The sequence below is a fragment of the Homarus americanus genome, unplaced genomic scaffold, assembly GCF_018991925.1.
Source record: "Homarus americanus isolate GMGI-L3 unplaced genomic scaffold, GMGI_Hamer_2.0 scaffold25483, whole genome shotgun sequence".
NCBI lineage: Eukaryota > Metazoa > Arthropoda > Malacostraca > Decapoda > Nephropidae > Homarus > Homarus americanus.
The window spans coordinates 3940465-3959908 of record NW_024726235.1 but is presented as its reverse complement, the minus strand read 5'-3'; the positions used below and the strand labels follow the sequence as shown (position 1 = coordinate 3959908).

At 40.0% G+C, this 19444-nt stretch overlaps 1 protein-coding gene across 8 annotated transcripts in view; it reads right to left on the bottom strand.

Moving 5' to 3' along the window:
* The window catches only part of LOC121865439 (oxidation resistance protein 1-like), a 141018-nt gene that overhangs the window by 75865 nt on the left and 45709 nt on the right, over positions 1-19444 (bottom strand). For 3 of the 8 annotated variants that reach the window (XM_042364860.1, XM_042364861.1, XM_042364862.1), the window contains exons 1-3: positions 15782-16447; positions 8014-8206; positions 4324-4502 (exon numbers count right to left, since the gene is read on the bottom strand). In XM_042364860.1, coding sequence (XP_042220794.1) covers positions 4324-4502; positions 8014-8206; positions 15782-16036 — 627 coding nt within the window. In that variant the 5' untranslated portion in view covers positions 16037-16447. Of the gene's footprint in view, positions 1-4323; positions 4503-8013; positions 8207-15781; positions 16448-19444 lie in introns of those variants that run through there. The other 5 variants (XM_042364864.1, XM_042364863.1, XM_042364867.1 and 2 more) reach the window with 3 other exon arrangements.

Below are 19444 nucleotides of genomic sequence, written 5' to 3'. Positions count from 1 at the left end.
AAAATATTCTTCACGACATTATCTGTCAATCAAAGTACCCCACCTTGCCTTCCCCCCTCTTCCAACCGCTGGTCAGTCCAACACTCCCATCCCCCGACGGACCATCTGTTAGCCGGCTGTGTAGTGTGAGAGGGGAGGGAGTCGAGTCCATTATTTGAATGGACATTAACTTGGCGACTGTATTTCTCTATTTCTCTTAAGTATTAATTGTGTGCATGTACCATCATAAAATTAAGATGTTATTTTTACTACAACATAGGTATGTGCCTTCAAAAAGTGGAGTTTGGGGGTCGGGCCGGTTTCTATTGGAATTAATCCCATATGTTCTGTTGTTCACTTAACGCGGATTTCACTTAACGCGGGACCCTCTGGGTTCAATTGACCGCGTTAAGTGGGGTACAACTGTATGTGGAAAAAATCCGTGTTAAGTGAAAGTTCAGCTCTGGCGAGGCACCGCGTATATGAAAAAATGCGTTAAGTGAAACCGCGTTAGGCGGGGTAATACTGTAGTTATTTTTATATTATATTAGATGTTTTCAACACTATTTATGAACAATATTTGGATACACACAGACTTACCATAAAACAATGGATGATGCAAATGACATATACTGATATGAAACATATGATGTAAGTGTACAGTACTGTATAATAAAAAAATTCTTCCTATATTTGTTAGTGACATACAAATGTGAAATGATGTATATCAACTCAACATATAACAAGGACACCCTGTGATGCATCATAAATAGTTGTATAATATCCACTGTAGGTATATACTACCACAAAAATCACCAAGGGGGAAAAAACCTAAATTTCAATTACAGGTACCTCTCACTTACCATTGATCCACTTAGCAATAAATAATTTTTAACACCCCTTCTTGTTTAATGATTAATCAAAATTTGGTTTAAAAATGTTTGACCCACTGGGAAAACCCAGTAGGGAAGTCTGACAAACTGGGGATTCTGTGCTCCAAGAGTGCATCATTACGATACTGTCCTCTAAACTCTAATGTGGTTTAGAAATATAAAAAATATAATAAAAAACTATAAAATAAGAAAAATGAAAAGCATGAGTGTGTATGTGTGGGAAATGAACACATGAATTGAGGCAGTAAGCTGTAACTGCGGCCAGCTGGACGCTCTTCCCCCATGTAAGGTCATGGCTTACACAGCCAGCAATCACACATGTCTCTTGAGTCAGCTGGATGACTGCCTGCCTGAACTGTGTTACGTGCATAGTGTATCAGTAAATGTGAGGAATAAATAAAGCAATGATGATAATAATAATAATAATAATAATAATAATAATAATAATAATAATAATAATAATATTAATAATAATAATAATAATAATAATAATACTGAAATAATAAAATAAAAAAATAATAATAATACTAACAATAATATTGCGTTCCCATTTGGCAATCGTTTCACAACACATGGGGTACGAGACAGAGAACAGCAGAGATCTCGCACAGTGCTCCCCCCTCCCATTCCCCGCTGTGTGTCAACTCATGTACACATATGAAATGTTTATTCCTGTATGTTTTTGACCTTATGATAATCATTTCTTTTATCTTTTTGCACATTCTGTATGTACGATTGTGTGTACTTTCATTTCTGCTACAATGCGATAATTGTGTTCTTGTGAAACCTCGCGCTATAGAAATTCATGCAATAAAAATAACAGGGCTTACAGAGAAAATAGGGTTCGTGCAGATTACTCAAAGTTGAAACAAATACAGTGATCCCTCGGTTAACGAGATTTCGGTTAACGAATTACCTTCCATAAGATTCTTCACTTCGGTTAACGAGCAAACCCTCGGTTGACAAATTCCTTACGAATTTTTTCCAACATGTTTTCGCCTGCATTTGGCTGCCCACCAGCTGTAGTATTAGTCCGCCAATACAGTAATCGGTTTTAGGACAAATTCCTTATCATTTTAGTAAATATCAAGAAGGTTGTACTATTCAATAATTTTAAAAAATTTATATATATTAAATTTTTTAGTCATTTTAACAATTAATGAACATAATTGAAGTACAGGAAGCTAGTTTTTTGCGCGCCAAACAGCCACTCAACACACCAAGCTTGGCGTTAGTTTGTTTACCAGTTCAGAGGAAGGAACATCTTGTTTGAGACTCTTCAACATAAATGCTTTTCTTCTGTGTTTCCAGTCAAATTATTGGTCATTTTGAAATATATTTCACATATTGATAATATATAGCGCAGTGCAGTGTTGATTTAAAGAAAATAATCTTGAATTACACCAAGTGAACTAAAATTTTATGGGTGAAATGGCAGCATGGGGTGACTTCTCTTACAACCCAATGCCTTCTCTTCTCCCTTCTCCTCCACCTCCATTCTAATTCCCATCATCATCATCATCATCAACCATGAGCCTTCTACATGCACATCTCAAAGTAAGTGTACTTTACTGCATTTATTTTTAGTTTGTATGTAATTTTTAGTGAGCTGGAACCAATTACCCAAAAACTCATTGAAACAATGGTTTCGTTTAACGAATTTTTCGGTTAACGAGCAACCTTCTGGAAGGAATTGTGCTCGCTAACCGAGGGACCACTGTATAGTAACTAGCCTAACACACCTAGCTTCTCTTCAAGTGTTATAGCCTTTCTTTTACGTTCACCGCTGGCAATTCGATCACCAGAATGCTTCTTGGGAACATTCTTACCTTGTCTTTCCATATTCATGGCTAACACAACAAAATTGGAGAAAACAGCAAAAATCACGGAGGACACTTCACAGAGCAATCAACAGAAACCGTGCACAAAAAGGTCGAAAATGCCGTACAAACAATGAATCCAATGGTCAGGGAATCTGATCTCATCGATTAATTGTTAATGACGAAATGGTCTGATTGTATAAACTGATGTACCTAAGTTCTATACTGTAATGTAAGTATTGTTATCAAGCAACAGAAAGTTTACTTATTAACTAGAACACTAGAAATCGATGAAATACCTGGTAAAACAGTAAAAGGAGTTGGTCTGGACAATACTCGTTTGCAGTGCCTGGCTGACTAAGACACCATAATGGTCATTTACAAGGGCATATAATACCATGGCTTATCTTTCAGCAATAATGAATCTACAAGAATAAGAGTGAAAATTTTTTGATAATTACAACAAGCTTAGACTATCCGAGGCTGATGGATCGCGTCAACAATATAACCTTCTTAGGTTAATAATGTAGAAACTTGCTCTCCTCTCTTCCTGGCGCTTCATCCGTTATGTATTTTTTAGTTTTATCTTTAAAGTGTTTGATAATATTACAAGTTTAAATGTGGTTAGGTAAATTGTTCCAATCCATTATGGCTTTAAAGATGAAATTTTTTTTTGTTTGATCATGGACACCAGGTACCAAAAAAATAATAACATTTCTCTGGTGTCCGTATTCTACACACAATTTGCTATAAAATACCCTGGACAAATTCATTAAAATTAAAAAGAAAAACATGATTTTGCCTCAACTGCTTCACTATGCCTGAAACTCTTATCATGTCCAAAGAATACAGGACTTCCTGACCAATGTGATCTCTTGTGCTCATGTCCAGAAGAAACCCACACTACCTTGTTTGGAATAATTTGTAGTACTGTACAGTACGTTATTCCCTTGAGCTATAAAATTTACCCACTCATCACTATCTCTAGTTGTCTTACTGGTTGGAAATCTTAGAATTTGTTGGTGCAATATATTAATATTGGATGATATAATTTATGCATTAAGGTTACAGCCTTCCAGATCCACTCAAGGTTTGGAGGGCTTGGCTCTGGAGACAATCATCAAAATTTGAGCTTTAACCCCTGCCTTGGGCTTAATTTGCTGAACATGGGGTTGGGTTACAGTGTAACCAGCCAGTGGAATGTGTCAAGCCCCTTAACCATGGTAAGCAATGGCAAAGGTTCTTCCAAATGAGGTACCTTATTGGTCACTTGGCAATGACCTGTAGGTTAGGCAAATTTCTTTATCTAAGATTTAGTTAGATTGACACTTTTGAAAAGTGGAAGGGGCCCACCTCTCAGTGAGGAATGTTTCCTCTTTTCTGCTCTTCTATAGGCATATCAGGTGAGAGATACTGAGAAACATAGCTACATAACAACAGTTTGCACTAATGAAAATGCATAGGCCAATAAAGTAACAAATCTTAATAATACTATGTTAAACAATGATGACTGATAGATATGTATTATCAACAGCATGTACAATATTGAAATGCTTAATATCTATGCAAGTTTCTTTACTGTAGGTGTTTCTGTACAGTTGACAATTAAGTGTTCACTGTGGCACACTCACCTGTCCATCTGTGATATGCCGGACACTGATCTTCAAAAACTTCTCTAGACATTCACGGTCCAATGATTTTTCAATATCCACTGAATTGGCTGGTGTTCGAGGGCAGGTATGGGGTGATACTGGAGTTTTGAGGTCGCCTCGTTGTATTGGTGAGGGAGGTCGAATTTGGGCTAACGGGTCTGGAAAATTAATATCAAGATAATTTTCTTTAACGTACAATACTGTACTGTATAGGAAATTCTTTCTTAATATGGTTCTGTAGTTGGCTATTTTAAAAGTAATTCTTGCTTTGTAATGAGAATAACCAGTCATATGAAAATGTCAGACAATTAAGTGTGTAGATTTTGTTGGAGAATGCCACAATTTTAATCATGAGACAATAGACTGGGTGAATCTTACCACAAGCCGAGGGAGAAAAATTCCTTGATCTCAGTCAAGACTCATTTCTTACATTACACGTGTCAGAACCCACGAGGAGAGACAACATTCTAGATTTATTCTAGAAGACTGAGGAGGCTATGGTGGGTGAGGTCCACATTGGGGAGAAGCTAACTCTGACCAGCGATCACTACATATAGTAGTACTAAGATGGGATACAAGCTTTGATAGTCAAGAGAGAGTAGTCGAGGAGAAATACTATGACTTCAACCATGAAGATTACCAGCTCATGAGATACAAACTAGAGAGATTTAACTGAGAAGAAATCATTCGAGGAGTCAGACATAGATGAATCAATACAAAACTTCATGGAAATCCTGGAGTTAACACTAGAGGAATGTATACCCCATAAAACAAAGAGAAGAGGGAATAAAACCAGGTGAATGAATCATAAAACTAGGAAAGCCTGCAAGAGAAAATACCAGATGTGGAAGAAACACTGGAGGAAAAGGCATCCCCTACTGATAATGTAGTATACACAGAGACCTAAATGTGGCAAATCAGGAAATTAGATCAGCCAAACAGCATTTCAATATGAAATTAGTCCAAAATATTAAGTAAGTACTGTCAGCCCTCTAAAGGAAGAAAACAACATGGCCCTGGAGGATGACAGACAGACAGCTGATACCTTAAATTAATACTTTGCATCGGTACAGGGTATTCACATAAGAGACAATGGATAACATGCCAGTACCTAAAAGAATGTACTGTATACTTCAGGGGAAGAAAATTAATTAAGAGATAGTAATTACAGACGATATCATCAACATGAAAAAAGCGAGCTTGAAAGAATTCAAATCCCCTGGAGTGAACAGAGCACAGACCACGGTGATAAAGGAGGTGACAAACGAGACTTTCACCCCACTAAGATTCTTATTTAGGAAATCCTTGGATCAAGGTAAAAATCCTGGGGGACTGGAAATCAACCAATGTCACTCCAGAATACATGAAGGGTAGGACAAGTGCAGCAGAAAACTACAGGCAGATCAGCCAACAACACATAAATGTAAACTCTTTGAGAAAATTATGAGGGACGCCATCATCTAACAACCGACACAGTCTTATCAATGCATCACAACAGGGTTTCATGGAAAGAAAATCCTGTTTAATAAACTTACTCATATTATGTGAAATGGTACAAAATATGTGGACCAAGGCTTCCCAGTATATGTGCTGTACATGGATTTTCCAAGGCATCTGACAAAGTCCCACATGCATGACTTGCCTCCAAGATCCAGGCACATGGCATCACAGGCAAGATTTTGACATAGATTAACAAGTGGTTCAAAGACAGGCAACATAGTGTGGAAATAAATGAAGTATATTCCAAATGGAAAAAGGTTCTCAGTGGAGTACCACAAGGGCCTATCCTTGAAACCACTTTTTTTGTGATCTACATACAGTAAATGACATGAAAATATATAAAGCCACATTGTCAAGTTTGCAGATGATATGAAGATACTGTATTTGGGAAGGTATCAAGTCAGGATGATGTCGTAACAATGCTAGAAGACCTGAATGAGCTGTCAATAAGGAGAAAGATCTTGGCATTGTGATAGATCATTCACTGAAGGGAACGCAACAAGTGGGGGCAGCAGTGAGAAAAGCAAATCGAGATTTGGGAACTATAAAGCATACGTTTGAATACAAAGAGAGGAAAATGCTCCTTCAACTGTACAAATCCCAAGTACGTCACAGCTTGGATTACTGTACTGTATACAGGCATGGAAACCCTATCTCCAGAAAGATCTAACATCCCTAAAAAAGGCACAACGCAGAGTGACTAAGATGGTTCTGGAACTGTCATCTCGATTATCCAAGTAGACTGAGGGCTTTAGGACTAAGGGCCAATTGCAAGAACAGTCGTTGGGTGTACGACGCCGTTTACGATGACCTTCTTGCCCTGATCTTGTTTCAGGAATACCACCCTTTTGAAGCTCTGGAGAGATCTCGAAGTTTCGATATTTTGAGTACAGCACTAGCTAATAATTCCCACCAGGAAACTTGTTTCGAGACTCCTCCAAAGCTTCGAAAAGTGCAGAATTCCATGTGTTAGAGGCGATATTGCTGAAAAAGACCAGGGCAAGAAGGTCATCGTAAATGGCGTGGTACACCCCATAACCGTTCTTGCAATTGGCCCTAATAGCCCTCCAGAAAAGGCACAACAGGGCAGATCTCATTCAAACATTCAAAATATAAAAGCAACAGAAAACGTGAACCCGGGACATTTCTTTGTGACGTCACGCACCCCAACATGAGAGGACATAGCTACAAGCTCACCAAGTTATCATGCAAAATGAATACATATAAGGAAATACTTTTCACACAGGTGATAGACCTATGAAACGGTCTACCAGCCCAAGCTGTGGAATCAAGAACAGTACAGTACTGGGCTTCAAAATAGCCCTTGATAAAATTATCAAGAACAGTGGAGTGATCCTACACAGGCCACTGACCTCCTTCCCTTAGCATAGCCACCTCTAGTGGGGCCATTTGGTAAATAAAGGGAGGTTTGGCAACTGAAAATCTTGTATGAAGTGAGTGAACTATTTGTTCATTATGGTGTTTCATTTCAGAAAATGTTTAACAGTACTTCACTACAAAACAATTACTGTATTATAGCTTCCTGTACCTACACAGAGTGATAACACTGAAAATTTGATCAGGACTGGTCTAGAATTGTCTCCCATTTGAAGTCAAAGTTCTTCCACTGACTCCCTTCATAAAGGAGAACCCTAAAGAGAATGTTCATGAAATTAGGAAAGGGCATAATCCTGCACGTTTCTGTGAGGTACAAATTTAAACAATGCAATGACCAGACTGAGGCAGGAACACCTCTTGGATTCCCTGCACTGCCACAGTCCTACAACATGAAGAACAGTTAAGTAGTAGTAGATGGCAGCCAGTGACACTATAATAAATCAAAGCAACACAAAACAGACACCTTCTCCACTTCATTAGCAACTTAACAATGGAGCAACAATAAATGGTAAGATGATAAGTGGGGACTCCAATGACACCCAAAGTGACTTAGTTCCCACCCTTATCCCACTCAAGTCATCATATAATGGCTTCAGATACGCCTGTATGGCATGTATTATAACTTGCTCTTGTTGTCTACTATTCCCCTCTACCCTAAATCTTGCACTCTTGTCCTCTATATTCTTCCTTCATTCATGAATCACATTTATTTTCTCTTTTCTACCCACTATTGCCATTCGTCACCAGGTCCCCAGTGTTCCATACTCTCACCTTGTCCATTGCTCTCAGTGGCGTCTTGTAGCCCCCCGTCGGCCTTGTTGTCCAGTAATGCTGACTTGTCTGGGACGGCTATCACCTGGCCAGGGTACACAAACCTGGTGGACAGCTTGTTGAGCTTGCTTAGTTCCGAGGGCGTTGTGTCAAACCTGGCTGCAATGCTTGTCAACGTGTCATTGGCCGACACCTGAAACACAAAGGTAATGATTGTAAGTACAGTACAGTACAAAAACTGACCTACATCTTACAATTACAGGTAATTAAATTCAGTAAATTACCAGAAAGTTCATAAAAGTAATGGTCGAGAAACTATCTGAAAAATCCTTATCATAAAATGGTAAAAACTTACTACAGTATTGGTTAATAAACAGACCTTAGATCTTCATAGGTACATGTTCAGTATAAAAATAGTGTTATTCTATTGTTGCTGAATTCACAATATACTGTATTCATAACTTCTGTAACTTTCAAACTACAAGTACAGTTCACCCATCACTTAGAATTATCACTATCCATATAGGATGGATGCATCATTTAGAGTTACTGTATATGATTTTGGGATATTCAATTCAATACTCAGTCGAATGGATAAACGCACAAGCCTGCAGGTACTGACATACATTCTCTATGCTTACCACCTCTTGCCCAGCCTACCACCCTACCCTTCCTACCACCTTTCCCTTACCACCTGCCTAGCCCACCACCCTACCTTTCCTACCTCCTGCTCAGCCCACCACCCTACCTTTCCTACCTCCTGCTCAGCCCACCACCCTACCCTCCCTACCTCCTGCCCAGTTCACCACCTTTCCCTTACCATCTGCCCAACCCACCTTTCCTACCTCCTGCCCAGCTCACCACCTGCCTAGCCCACCACCCTACCTTTCCTACCTCCTGCTCAGCCCACCACCCTACCTTTCCTACCTCCTGCTCAGCCCACCACCCTACCCTCCCTACCTCCTGCCCAGTTCACCACCTTTTCCCACCTTCCTACCTCCTGCCCAGCTCACCACCTGCCCAGCCCACCACCCTACCCTTCCTACCTCCTGCCCTACTAGACATAATCCAGACAGCTCTGTCCTCTTGTTCCACCTTTTTCTTTTCTTTTTCTTTTATCCTCTTCACCACTGATCGGCTTGTTAGCCGCTTGGGTGATCGGTTACATCTCTGTCACGCACTTAATGCAACCCATGTTGTACTGCTTCCCTCATCATATTTATGTTTTTAAATTCCACCATAAATTATGTATACTTTTAATATACCCTGTAAATGTAAAAAAAAAAAAAAAAAAAAATATATATAAATAAATAAATAAATAAATATCGAAGTGATAACCGTGTTAACATTCTGATATGTTCTTATTACCACCATGCTATGTACAGTATATACTATTCCGGATGATACAGTATATATCAGGTGTCTTCAAGAGAGCTCAGGCTCTCAATTGGCTCAGCCATGTTAATTCAGTACTGTATTATGATTTTGTAATCGACTCTGTATCTGCCCACCCAGGCACAGGTCACTGAACAACAACAACAACAACAACAACAATAATAATAATAATAATAATAATAATAATAATAATAATCATAATTCATAGTAAATAAAATTTATAATAAAATACACAATAAAAAATAACAATAAAATTATAATGACAACAATAATAATAATAATAACACTGTAATAATAATAGTAGTAATATTAATAATATTAATAATAATAATAATAATAATAATAATAATAATAATAATAATAATAATAATAATAATAATAATAATAATAATAATAATAATAATAATAATTTAAAGCTCAAAAGTGAGAAACAATATATGTGTTGTGTTGTCAACAGTAAGAGAAGCAATTGAGACCCTGCAATTGTGTGTAAATGAGGCAGAAAGTCAGATCAGCAACCTGGGACTTGGTCACAATTTTTGTGATGCCATATAGCAGCAGGGTCTACCATTAGACAACACATTATGCTTCCAGTATCTTCCCAGGCGGTAGTACCTCCCTGTTTGATAGCTGCCTACTACCTGTAAAATCCTAATAAAATGCACATTACCTCTCTACATTGTATTACAGTACAGTTGTACAGTATTACGCTTTAGCAATGAAGGTCTTCAATCACGTTTTCTAGATTGTTAAATACACTACTGTAGTCATTAACAATTAAAAATATGTGAAGTAAATACACTACTGTAGTTATTAACAATTAAAAAATATGTGAAATGCATCACGGGTGCGCAAATGTGAGTAGTGTATAACACTTGACTGACTGTATGTATGAGTGCGCTAACGGTTATTCCATATATCACATCTTATCTTTTATACACCACTGTGTTTTCTCATGGCTTCACATTTGTATACATTAATTCTCGTTTTTTTAACATAATTTTCCATTTTCAACATAATTTCCTAATTTTTTATACCAGTCTCTGTTTTCCAAATTTTTCCCTTTCTCCCCCACAATTTTCCTCCTTTCTGAACTATTTTAGTTGGTTTAGGAACAAAAATCTGCTATCTACACTTTTTTTTTACACAATTTCCCCTTTTGAACTAAATTTCCCGTCCAACTCAATTTGCCATTTTCGACTCTTATTACTTTCTTACCATTCTCCGTTTTTCTAAGTCTATTTATTTATTTTTTTTGCACTTTCACCAAATTTCCTTCACTTTTACCACTTTTCTTTTGCCGTTATCAGCCATATATCCTTCGTTCTGATCAATTCTCCTTTTCATATATTCCATGCGTTGTTACCAATTATTTTACCTTTTTGCATTACATTTCCTTATTTCTTTCACCACTACGCTTCACTCCCCTTTCTGAGCCTCCCTGTTCACTCCATTTCCGATGATTACATCTCTCCCAGGTCCTCCGTTTATTGGCTCTCTGACCAACCACCCATTCTTCTTCTGGCCTCCCTCTCTTCCCCCTTTATTGCATCTCGTTGAGCCTTACACACCACGATTACCGCTTATCGGCACGGGATCCGCTGAAAGGGTGAGGAATGAGGAAGAGAGGAAGAGGAAGATAGAAGGAAAATGGGAGAGAAAGGAAGGGGAAGGGAGAAAGGAAGGGGAGGGGAGAAAGGAAGGAGGGGAAAGGAAGGGAGGGAGAAAGGAAGGGTGGGGAGGGGAGAAAGGAAGGGGAGGGGAGAAAGGATGGGGAGGGGAAAAAGGAAGAGGAGGGGAGAAGGGAAGAGGAGGGGAAAGGGGAAGAGGAGGGGAAAAGGGAAGAGGAGGGGAGAAGGGAAGAGGAGGGGAAAAGGGAAGAGGAGGGGAGAAGGGAAGAGGAGGGGAGAAGGGAAGAGAAGGGGAGAAGGAAATAGGAGGGAGAAATGGGAAAATAAGGGGGGGTTAAGAGGGGGGAGAAGGGAAGAGGGTGTGTGTGATAAGGGAGATAACGATTTTCATTATTACTACAGAGTAAAGCCTTTTAGCTGTCAGATACTTGACCACCTTCTACCCTGGGGATTGTTCAAGATAATAATAAACCAAGTTAAAGGTTATTTTCCCCGATTGTCCAGCAAAATAAATACGTCTTTGATCTCTGGGGAACTTCCAACTCGAAAGCTTCCCTTTCTCTTTGTTCTCCTCACCCAGAATCAACCACGGAGGAGACCAACAATCCAACATACTTTTTTTTTTTTGGACTATCATACTATTACACTATTCAGAATGTGCACACACTCATATTATTCAAATATTCACACTTACATTACCTAACGTCCACAGTAACAATATTTATCACATTAAAGTAGGTTTCTGTATATACACTTTTTATGACGATGAACCACAAGCGTGTTGGTGGATAGTTCAAAATTAATTAACAGAAACAACTTCGTTAAAGCTCAGAGAAAATATACTTATAATGTACTTTGCCATGGAAAAATTAAAGGGACGTGCACTATGCCCGCCCCAATAAGGTGTAGGATGTGTTTACAATACAGACAAATCTAAATCTACAGCACCATCTACGAGAAAAACTAGTTGACTATCGCAGCATACCTCACCTCCCTCAGTTCGAAGCACTTGGCAGGCGATACATATGTAGAGAGAAAACAGAAGCACTAGTACAGTTTCGCTCCTCGTTCCCACAGGCTAACACCACTCATGTAATCTCCCACAATCGTCCAGCTGGGCGAGGGAGCCACCATTATGGGGATGCGCTCTGCCATATACAGTACCATCAAATTCACCAACCCATTCTTATAACTTGGTATGTTGAATTCTCCGGGTAACTGTTGCGAGAATGCATCCAACCGACCTCCATTAAGCTATGACACAAAAGTGGCTGCCAAAATGGTGTGGAAATTGCGATAAGGACATAGTCGTATATTTTAAAATCTGGATCAAAAGAGCTGAAACAAATTAAACCAAATGTGTCCGGTATATTCATAATTTCGTATCTTAGAGAAAATACCTAAATAACCTAACCTAATCTAGGTTAACTTGACCTCACCTTCCCAAACAAACGTAACCTTATTTAAACAATATTAATGCACTGGTAAACACATGGGCGTAGGATGACAGCAATATTTCTTATCACTAAGTCCAGTTCCTGTACTACGTATCTCTGTGAGGGCAAGTTAGAAGCAGTGTGCACATTTAAACGCTTGTCAATCTACGCGAACAGCCGCGGTGAGAACAGAAGGGCATATAACTGATGCTGAAACTGAATTCCGTGACTAAGAATATCCCCAACATTATTACCCGGAACCAAATAAATATGGCAATAAAATTATCTTCCATGATACTATAGTGAGCAGCGTAGTATGACTCATCGGGGCTACATCACACTCCTGGTCGTGTGTGTAGTGTTGACCCGTATGTGTGTCGTGTCACAGATGGCTAGGGATATAATAGGGTGACAAGGGAGGATCAGGGGAGGGTGGAGGGGGGGGGGGTTGTCAAGGCCTCTTGTATACATCCATCTGTATTTTTGCATCTTTCAGAACGAAGGAAATACCAAAATTTAAGTTCAGTTTTCAAAATAGTTTCCTTTACAAGCACCAGAGCACCGATGGTTACGTTAAAATCAATATATACACAAATATAACTCAATACCGCATATAAATTACCTTTCTATTATAGGAATAGTAGGCGGAGTCATATACAATTGGCTTACGAGTTTATTTCATATTTTCATTGTCTGGGACCTGATGCTTATGGCCGTATTTAAACTGATAATGGTGAGAGTAAGGTTGGGGGGGGGGGGTATACTATAATGCAAAAGGCGACTCTCTCCCTTCTGCGGAAACCACACACCCAGTTGAGATAACACACACTACTACTACTTTGCTGTCACTCGGAATCGAGTATGACGACCGTCCAGCTATGATACAATGATACGAGGTATTGAGGATGTCACCGAGGTTAGGGAGTTTTGAGGTGACTAAAGTGGCCGATACAGGACCCGCAGCGTCGTCCACATTTGTTGCACATGTGGAGGGCTCCATCTACTGTGGGAGGGGCGGTAGCAGCGTCTTTCCGAAGTTGGCGCTTGTCTGCCACGGTTTGCAGTCGGGCTATCTCGAAAGTATTGACACCTTCTCGCGTGGTGCCCTCCAAGCGTTACAATGTGGAGTAATCGACTCCCAAGTGAGGGGGTCGATTTGGTACCTTTTCATGTTTGTCTTAAGACTATCATTATACCTTTTCAATTGCCTGCCGGCGTTACGTTTACTATTCGTTAAGCGACTGTGAAGAAGCTGCTTTGGCAGTCTACTGTCGTTCATGCGGGTAATATGGCCAGTCCAACGTAGTTGTTCATGGTTAATGGTAGCCTCACTGCTCCTACGGTTGGTGTTAGCAAGAATATTGGCATTTGTTCTTTTGTCTTTCCCAGTGAATTCGGGGGATGGACCGTAGACTACGTTGGTGAAAGTTTTCAAGTGCCTTGAGGTGCCTCCCGTATGTGACCCATGTCTCACTGCCATATAGTAGGGTAGGAATATACGTGTAGCTTTGTGGATAATTTCAGCTCCCTACAACTGAAGACACGATTTCGGAGTCCGCCCAAGGCTTGAGATGCACATTTGACCCGATGCTGAATCTCTGCATCGATGTCTGCGGTGGTGGACAGGTGGGAGCCGAGATACCGAAAGTGGGCAACATTAGAGGGTAGTACCGTTAAGCTGGATGGATAGTGGAGGTGTGTCTGAATCAGGGGCAGGTTGAAAGAGCATCTGAGTCTTACGTACATTCACCTCAAGACCGAAGTGTGCATACGCGTCTGCGTAGGTGTTCAGGATCTCCTGTAAGTCGTGTTCAGTGTGAGCAAAACACACGCGCACACACACACACCAATAAAATTTTAGTGAAAATACCATACTGCTGAGTAAACCAAAATTGTCCGAGTCCTGAAGCCACATAGATCTCGCTCAGGATACCCCAGGTTAAGGTAAATTATGTTAGGTTGGGATAATTTAAGTTATGTTAGGTTGGGATAATTTAAGTTAAGTTAGGTTGGGATAATTTAGGTTAAGTTGTTAGGTTAGGGTAAGGTCAATAGCGTAGTGAGAGGGGAGAGTCAGTTGCCACCGGGCTCAGTGTTCAGAATTTACCAAAATTCATAATTAGCTTAACCAGTTTCAAAAACAGTATTATAAAAGTGTACTGCAACAAGAGAGAATACAGTTTGAAGTAAAATATCATAGTATATAAAACCGTTAGGTTTTTCAGTCCTGAATTTAGCCTGTTTCCGTTATGATTTGGTCTATTAAGTCACTTTCATTTTCTGTACAGTAAATCTTGGCCTTTTCTGCTCCGTCACTCCGTGTAGACGGAGTGACGCATTACTAATGCGTTCATACTAATGAGTCTTTAATATGAACTTGTTCATGTCGGGAGGACGTTGGCAATAGATAAACCTGCCTGTTTATTTACAAATCCACATGGCTTTATTTTTCTGACGAGTAAGTAACAATGCAACATCAACTTTGGTATATATTGTGCTATATCTACTGTACAGTATAGAAAGTTTGTATGGTCATTGAATATTTGAACTAATAAGTTAATATAAAGATCATAGTTCACCTATGTCTAGGGTTTTATTTTTTCATCTATGACGGATTAGAAGTTTGCCTTGGGTAACTAGGCCTGTTGATCTTAATTTTCTTAGAATTAATGCTGGTGTTTAATCTTTTGAAGATGTTAAAGACTTTACAGAATTACTGTATATAATGGTGGTCATAATATTCCCAAGGTCACGGTTATGAAATTTGCTGCTCTGTGCCACCGTCAGTGTCAACCATAGACCAAGGTATATTTGGCAAGTGGTCCTGCTCAGCTCAGCTCAGCTCAGCAAGAACTTAGGACACGGCGATCTCATGATTACCACCTTATATGTACTGTACAAACAAAACCATTAAGGTACAGCTCTGTCGAATGAAGTGTTACAACCCTTGTTTTTACTTGAATGCGATCATTATATAGCGCACTGCTATAGCTTAACAATACTTACAACCCTAAAATGAGATGATCAATGGCAAAATTAACAAATAGTATGCATCAATACACAGCAAGGGCATCGTCATAATGCGTTCGTTTTTGCTATTATAATAACTTAAAGTGGGGCGTAAGGTGATACAGATGCATGTATGTATGTATGTATGGATGGATGTATGTATGTATGGATTATGTATGTATGTATGTATGTATGTATGTATGTATATGTATGTATGTATGTGTATGCATGTGTGTATGTATGTATGTATATGCATGTGTTTGTGTATGTGTGTGTTTGAGAAGCACAATATCTTACGTTATAGCCGATGGTGACCTTCTCCTCCCCCGCCTGGTAATAAGCTGACACAAGGGAGGTCAGTGAAGAGAGGTCACCCTCACGAAGCAGTGACCTGGCGTAGGTGAGAGGCACAAGGAGGGCGTTGAGGCCCCACGACATCGTCACATGAAAGTCATCAGGGTTGTCGGCGGGTCCTGGACTGGGACACAGGGCAGACCCGCTCAAGTTTCTTCTATTGTAAGCTATGTCCTCACACACACCTGCGTCCTCCATTATGCTCTGGCCGCCACAACCCTCTGGACACCTCCCTCGTTCCACTTCTTCAATCTTTGATACGATGTGTGTGGTGTGGGTACGTGTGTGTGTGTGATGAGGGCCAGGATAGAAATACTGGATCCTCACACTGCTGACCCTGCCTCTCAACAACCAAAGTACAACAGTCGTTGGGCCTTTACACCATTGATTTCTCCCACATTCGTCTATGACACCTCACGAAAACTCCAGCTAAGAGGAAGTTACCAGCCTGGAGGTGGCTTGTGGGTGTGGTGCATCTAGGAATGTTGCTTTAACTGCCGTCACCTCTACTACACTGTCTGTGTGGGTGCACGTAACCAGATATAAACTTTACGCTCTCCGCCACCATTAGCAAGCATGATACACTTTTGCACTTATCTCCCGGATTTTCCTGTTAAATTGGGTGAGTCATATTAACTGTCCTTTTGAATTTGTCTCCAAAGAACTGATTTTTTTTAAACAATTAAATATGCAAGCATGTATACGGTACATAATTATGATTATCATCACGATATAATAATTTTCCCAGTTGAATTTTAAAAATAAAGGAATAATGAAGACATACAGTTCAAAAGAATTAATAAGTTAATCACAAAGAAAACTTGAGGTATTAAAAAAAGTAATTAAAGATCACGAGATACTACCCAAGAGACGCCTATCTTGCTCCTAAACCAATACAGCCAAACACCTCGGTATATACAGTACATAATTTACCCATATATCCGATAAAAATTCAGGGAATTTAAGGAGAATATCTGCAACAAAAACAATATACTTCATATTTCAATTGACACTCTTTCCGTTAATGTAGATACACACTCAGGCCAGGGTTGCCTACGTCTCGTATCAAGGTCCCCCCCCACCTTCCACCAACGCACTTTACTGGTTGACATTACGCAAACAAAGTGTTCGAGAGGACGCTTGAGGACATCAAGGGTGACTTATACTTGATCCTACCTTAAGCAAAACACCGCTGACCCCTCCCTGCATGTTCTGCTGTCTGGCGCCATTGATACTGAGGCGTCAGCCAACTGTCAGCATTGCGCGCCATGGTAACCGTCGTGAACAATGCAACTTTCAGGACTGGGGTTCCACTCAGCACTCCTAGCCGAACCAAAGGTTCAAGGCTCTCGGTATCCATACGTTATTTTATCTTTATCCTCTTGAGTACGATGACAACCCCAAGATTACAATAATTTAACACTACAATATAAGTACTTAACCCATAGACTACGATGACTTAAATGAATCTCCATACCTTTTGAAGTAACTCTTAAGGCTTTTTTTTTACACTTTTACTGTACCATTAAAAACCATTATATCATATATTATCACGTTGATATAAATTACCATTGCAGTGATTATATATTCTGCCGACAAGACATGATCCTGACTGCCCCGTTATTTCACCCCAACAATACTCATGTACTGCTTCCACCTACTTATATATTTTTAATAGTAATGAAAAAAAGTGAGAACGTGGTAACATTCTAACATGTATTTACTAACACCATATTACATGTAGTAATCCAGATGATACTAAATGTTATATAATAATTCATTGAGCTAAATGTACAGTATATAACAGGTGTCAATGTTGCTAATAATTATTGTCCACTCTGTATTTTTCCGGCTAAATAAACTGTTTCAATATCAGTTAATACAGTGAACTAAAATGGCCACACACCCGTCTATCTCCCCCTGGTCACACACCCGTCTCTCTCCTCATGGCCACACACGTTTATCTCCCCATGGACACACACCCGTCTATCTCCCATGACTACACACCCGTCTATCTCCCCCTGGTCACACACCCGTCTATCTTCCCATGACCACACACCCGTCTCTCTCCCCATGGCCACACACGTTTATCTCCCCATGTCCACACACCCGTCTCTCTCCTCATGGCCACACACCCGTCTATCCCTAGAGGGCAAGTGTTTTTCATATGTGAATTTATACAGCTGCATTCAGGACCTAATACATTTCCTTCCCACTGCTGGTATCTGCTACTTGTAATAACTGTTCCGATTTTATTGAGAGAGAGAATTTACTGTATATTCATTTACTGTTTGTATTGCTCATCCATATGATTTCGCACGCCATGTACTGTACGTGAACAAGAATAGGATCAATTAGAATCAAGCTTGTGTTGGTGTCTGAGCGTGTCGCGTCCGTCCTCAGGGGTAGAGTATGGGGTTAGGGTGGGCTAAGTCCCGTATAATAAGGTCGGGTGAGATGTAATTACAGTATTCGAGGGAGAAGGGGTCTATAGGCAGCTGTTGGGGGGGAGGGTATATGAAAAATTACTAAAGAAAGTCAAATTTAAAACGTGTCACTGTTTTCATCATCTTGAGCAATGGTTTGACGCCCACGGGTCTCCATGCGGTATCTCTCCTCACAGAGGCAGACCTGGCACTACATAACCTGGGGACCTGCCACGCTTTGTCATAAACATATGAAGTGTATCGGGAAATCTCGCCCCACACTCTCATCATTCTGTCACTATATGTAACTTGCCATTCCTGGCACATAATGCAAAGGGGTGCCCAACAAACTACCCACCTCACGGGGTAAATTTGAAAGTCTGAATCTAGCCCGCCACCCCCGTGGTCACAGCAATGGCGTCGGAAAATTATATAAAAAAAAGTAATGAATTCAAAGACACCCACAATACCTAATATACAGTAGATTCACCCAAGTACCTGCGTGTCCCTCAACACATGCACGTAGCTACTGAATAAATCTATGAATCTATTGCCATCCTCGACATCACCGCCAGTAACTGATCCACAAAAACCTGAATTCGACAATATCTATAAAATCCTTTCGTGAGATTTCTGGCCAATGAGGGATGGTTTATTCTAGCAGCTCAAGGAAACGAACTTGCAATGGCTGGGGCGGATCAGCGGACCAGGTGATGCACTTACTGCGAACGATGAGAGGGGAGGGGGTTGATAATTAGTCTAATATTCACAACAATCATAATAAAGTCTTCCTGAAGTAATCATAGCAAACCCTCCTTCCCCGACCCATTATTCACTTAAACGTACTCGTGACCGATGGTGGCGGCATGAGAAACTGAAGTAGATTCGACAGACGGGTGGGAGTTATAGGTGTATTCATCTGTGGCTGTAACCAAGGCCACATTGCCCATTCCTGCCCCCTCCTAGTGTGATGAAACCGGAAAAGCCAGTGGCGCAACCAGGAGAACATTGCGAATTTCCCAGTTTTAAGGAAACAATTCAATGTGAGGAATTCGTAACCAACCTCAGCAATCAACGAAATCACTGAATAGCCTATAACCTCCACCTACGGCCAACTAAAATTTAAAATATGGAATTCATTGGTGCATATTTCCATACTAACCTATACTATGTTATATTC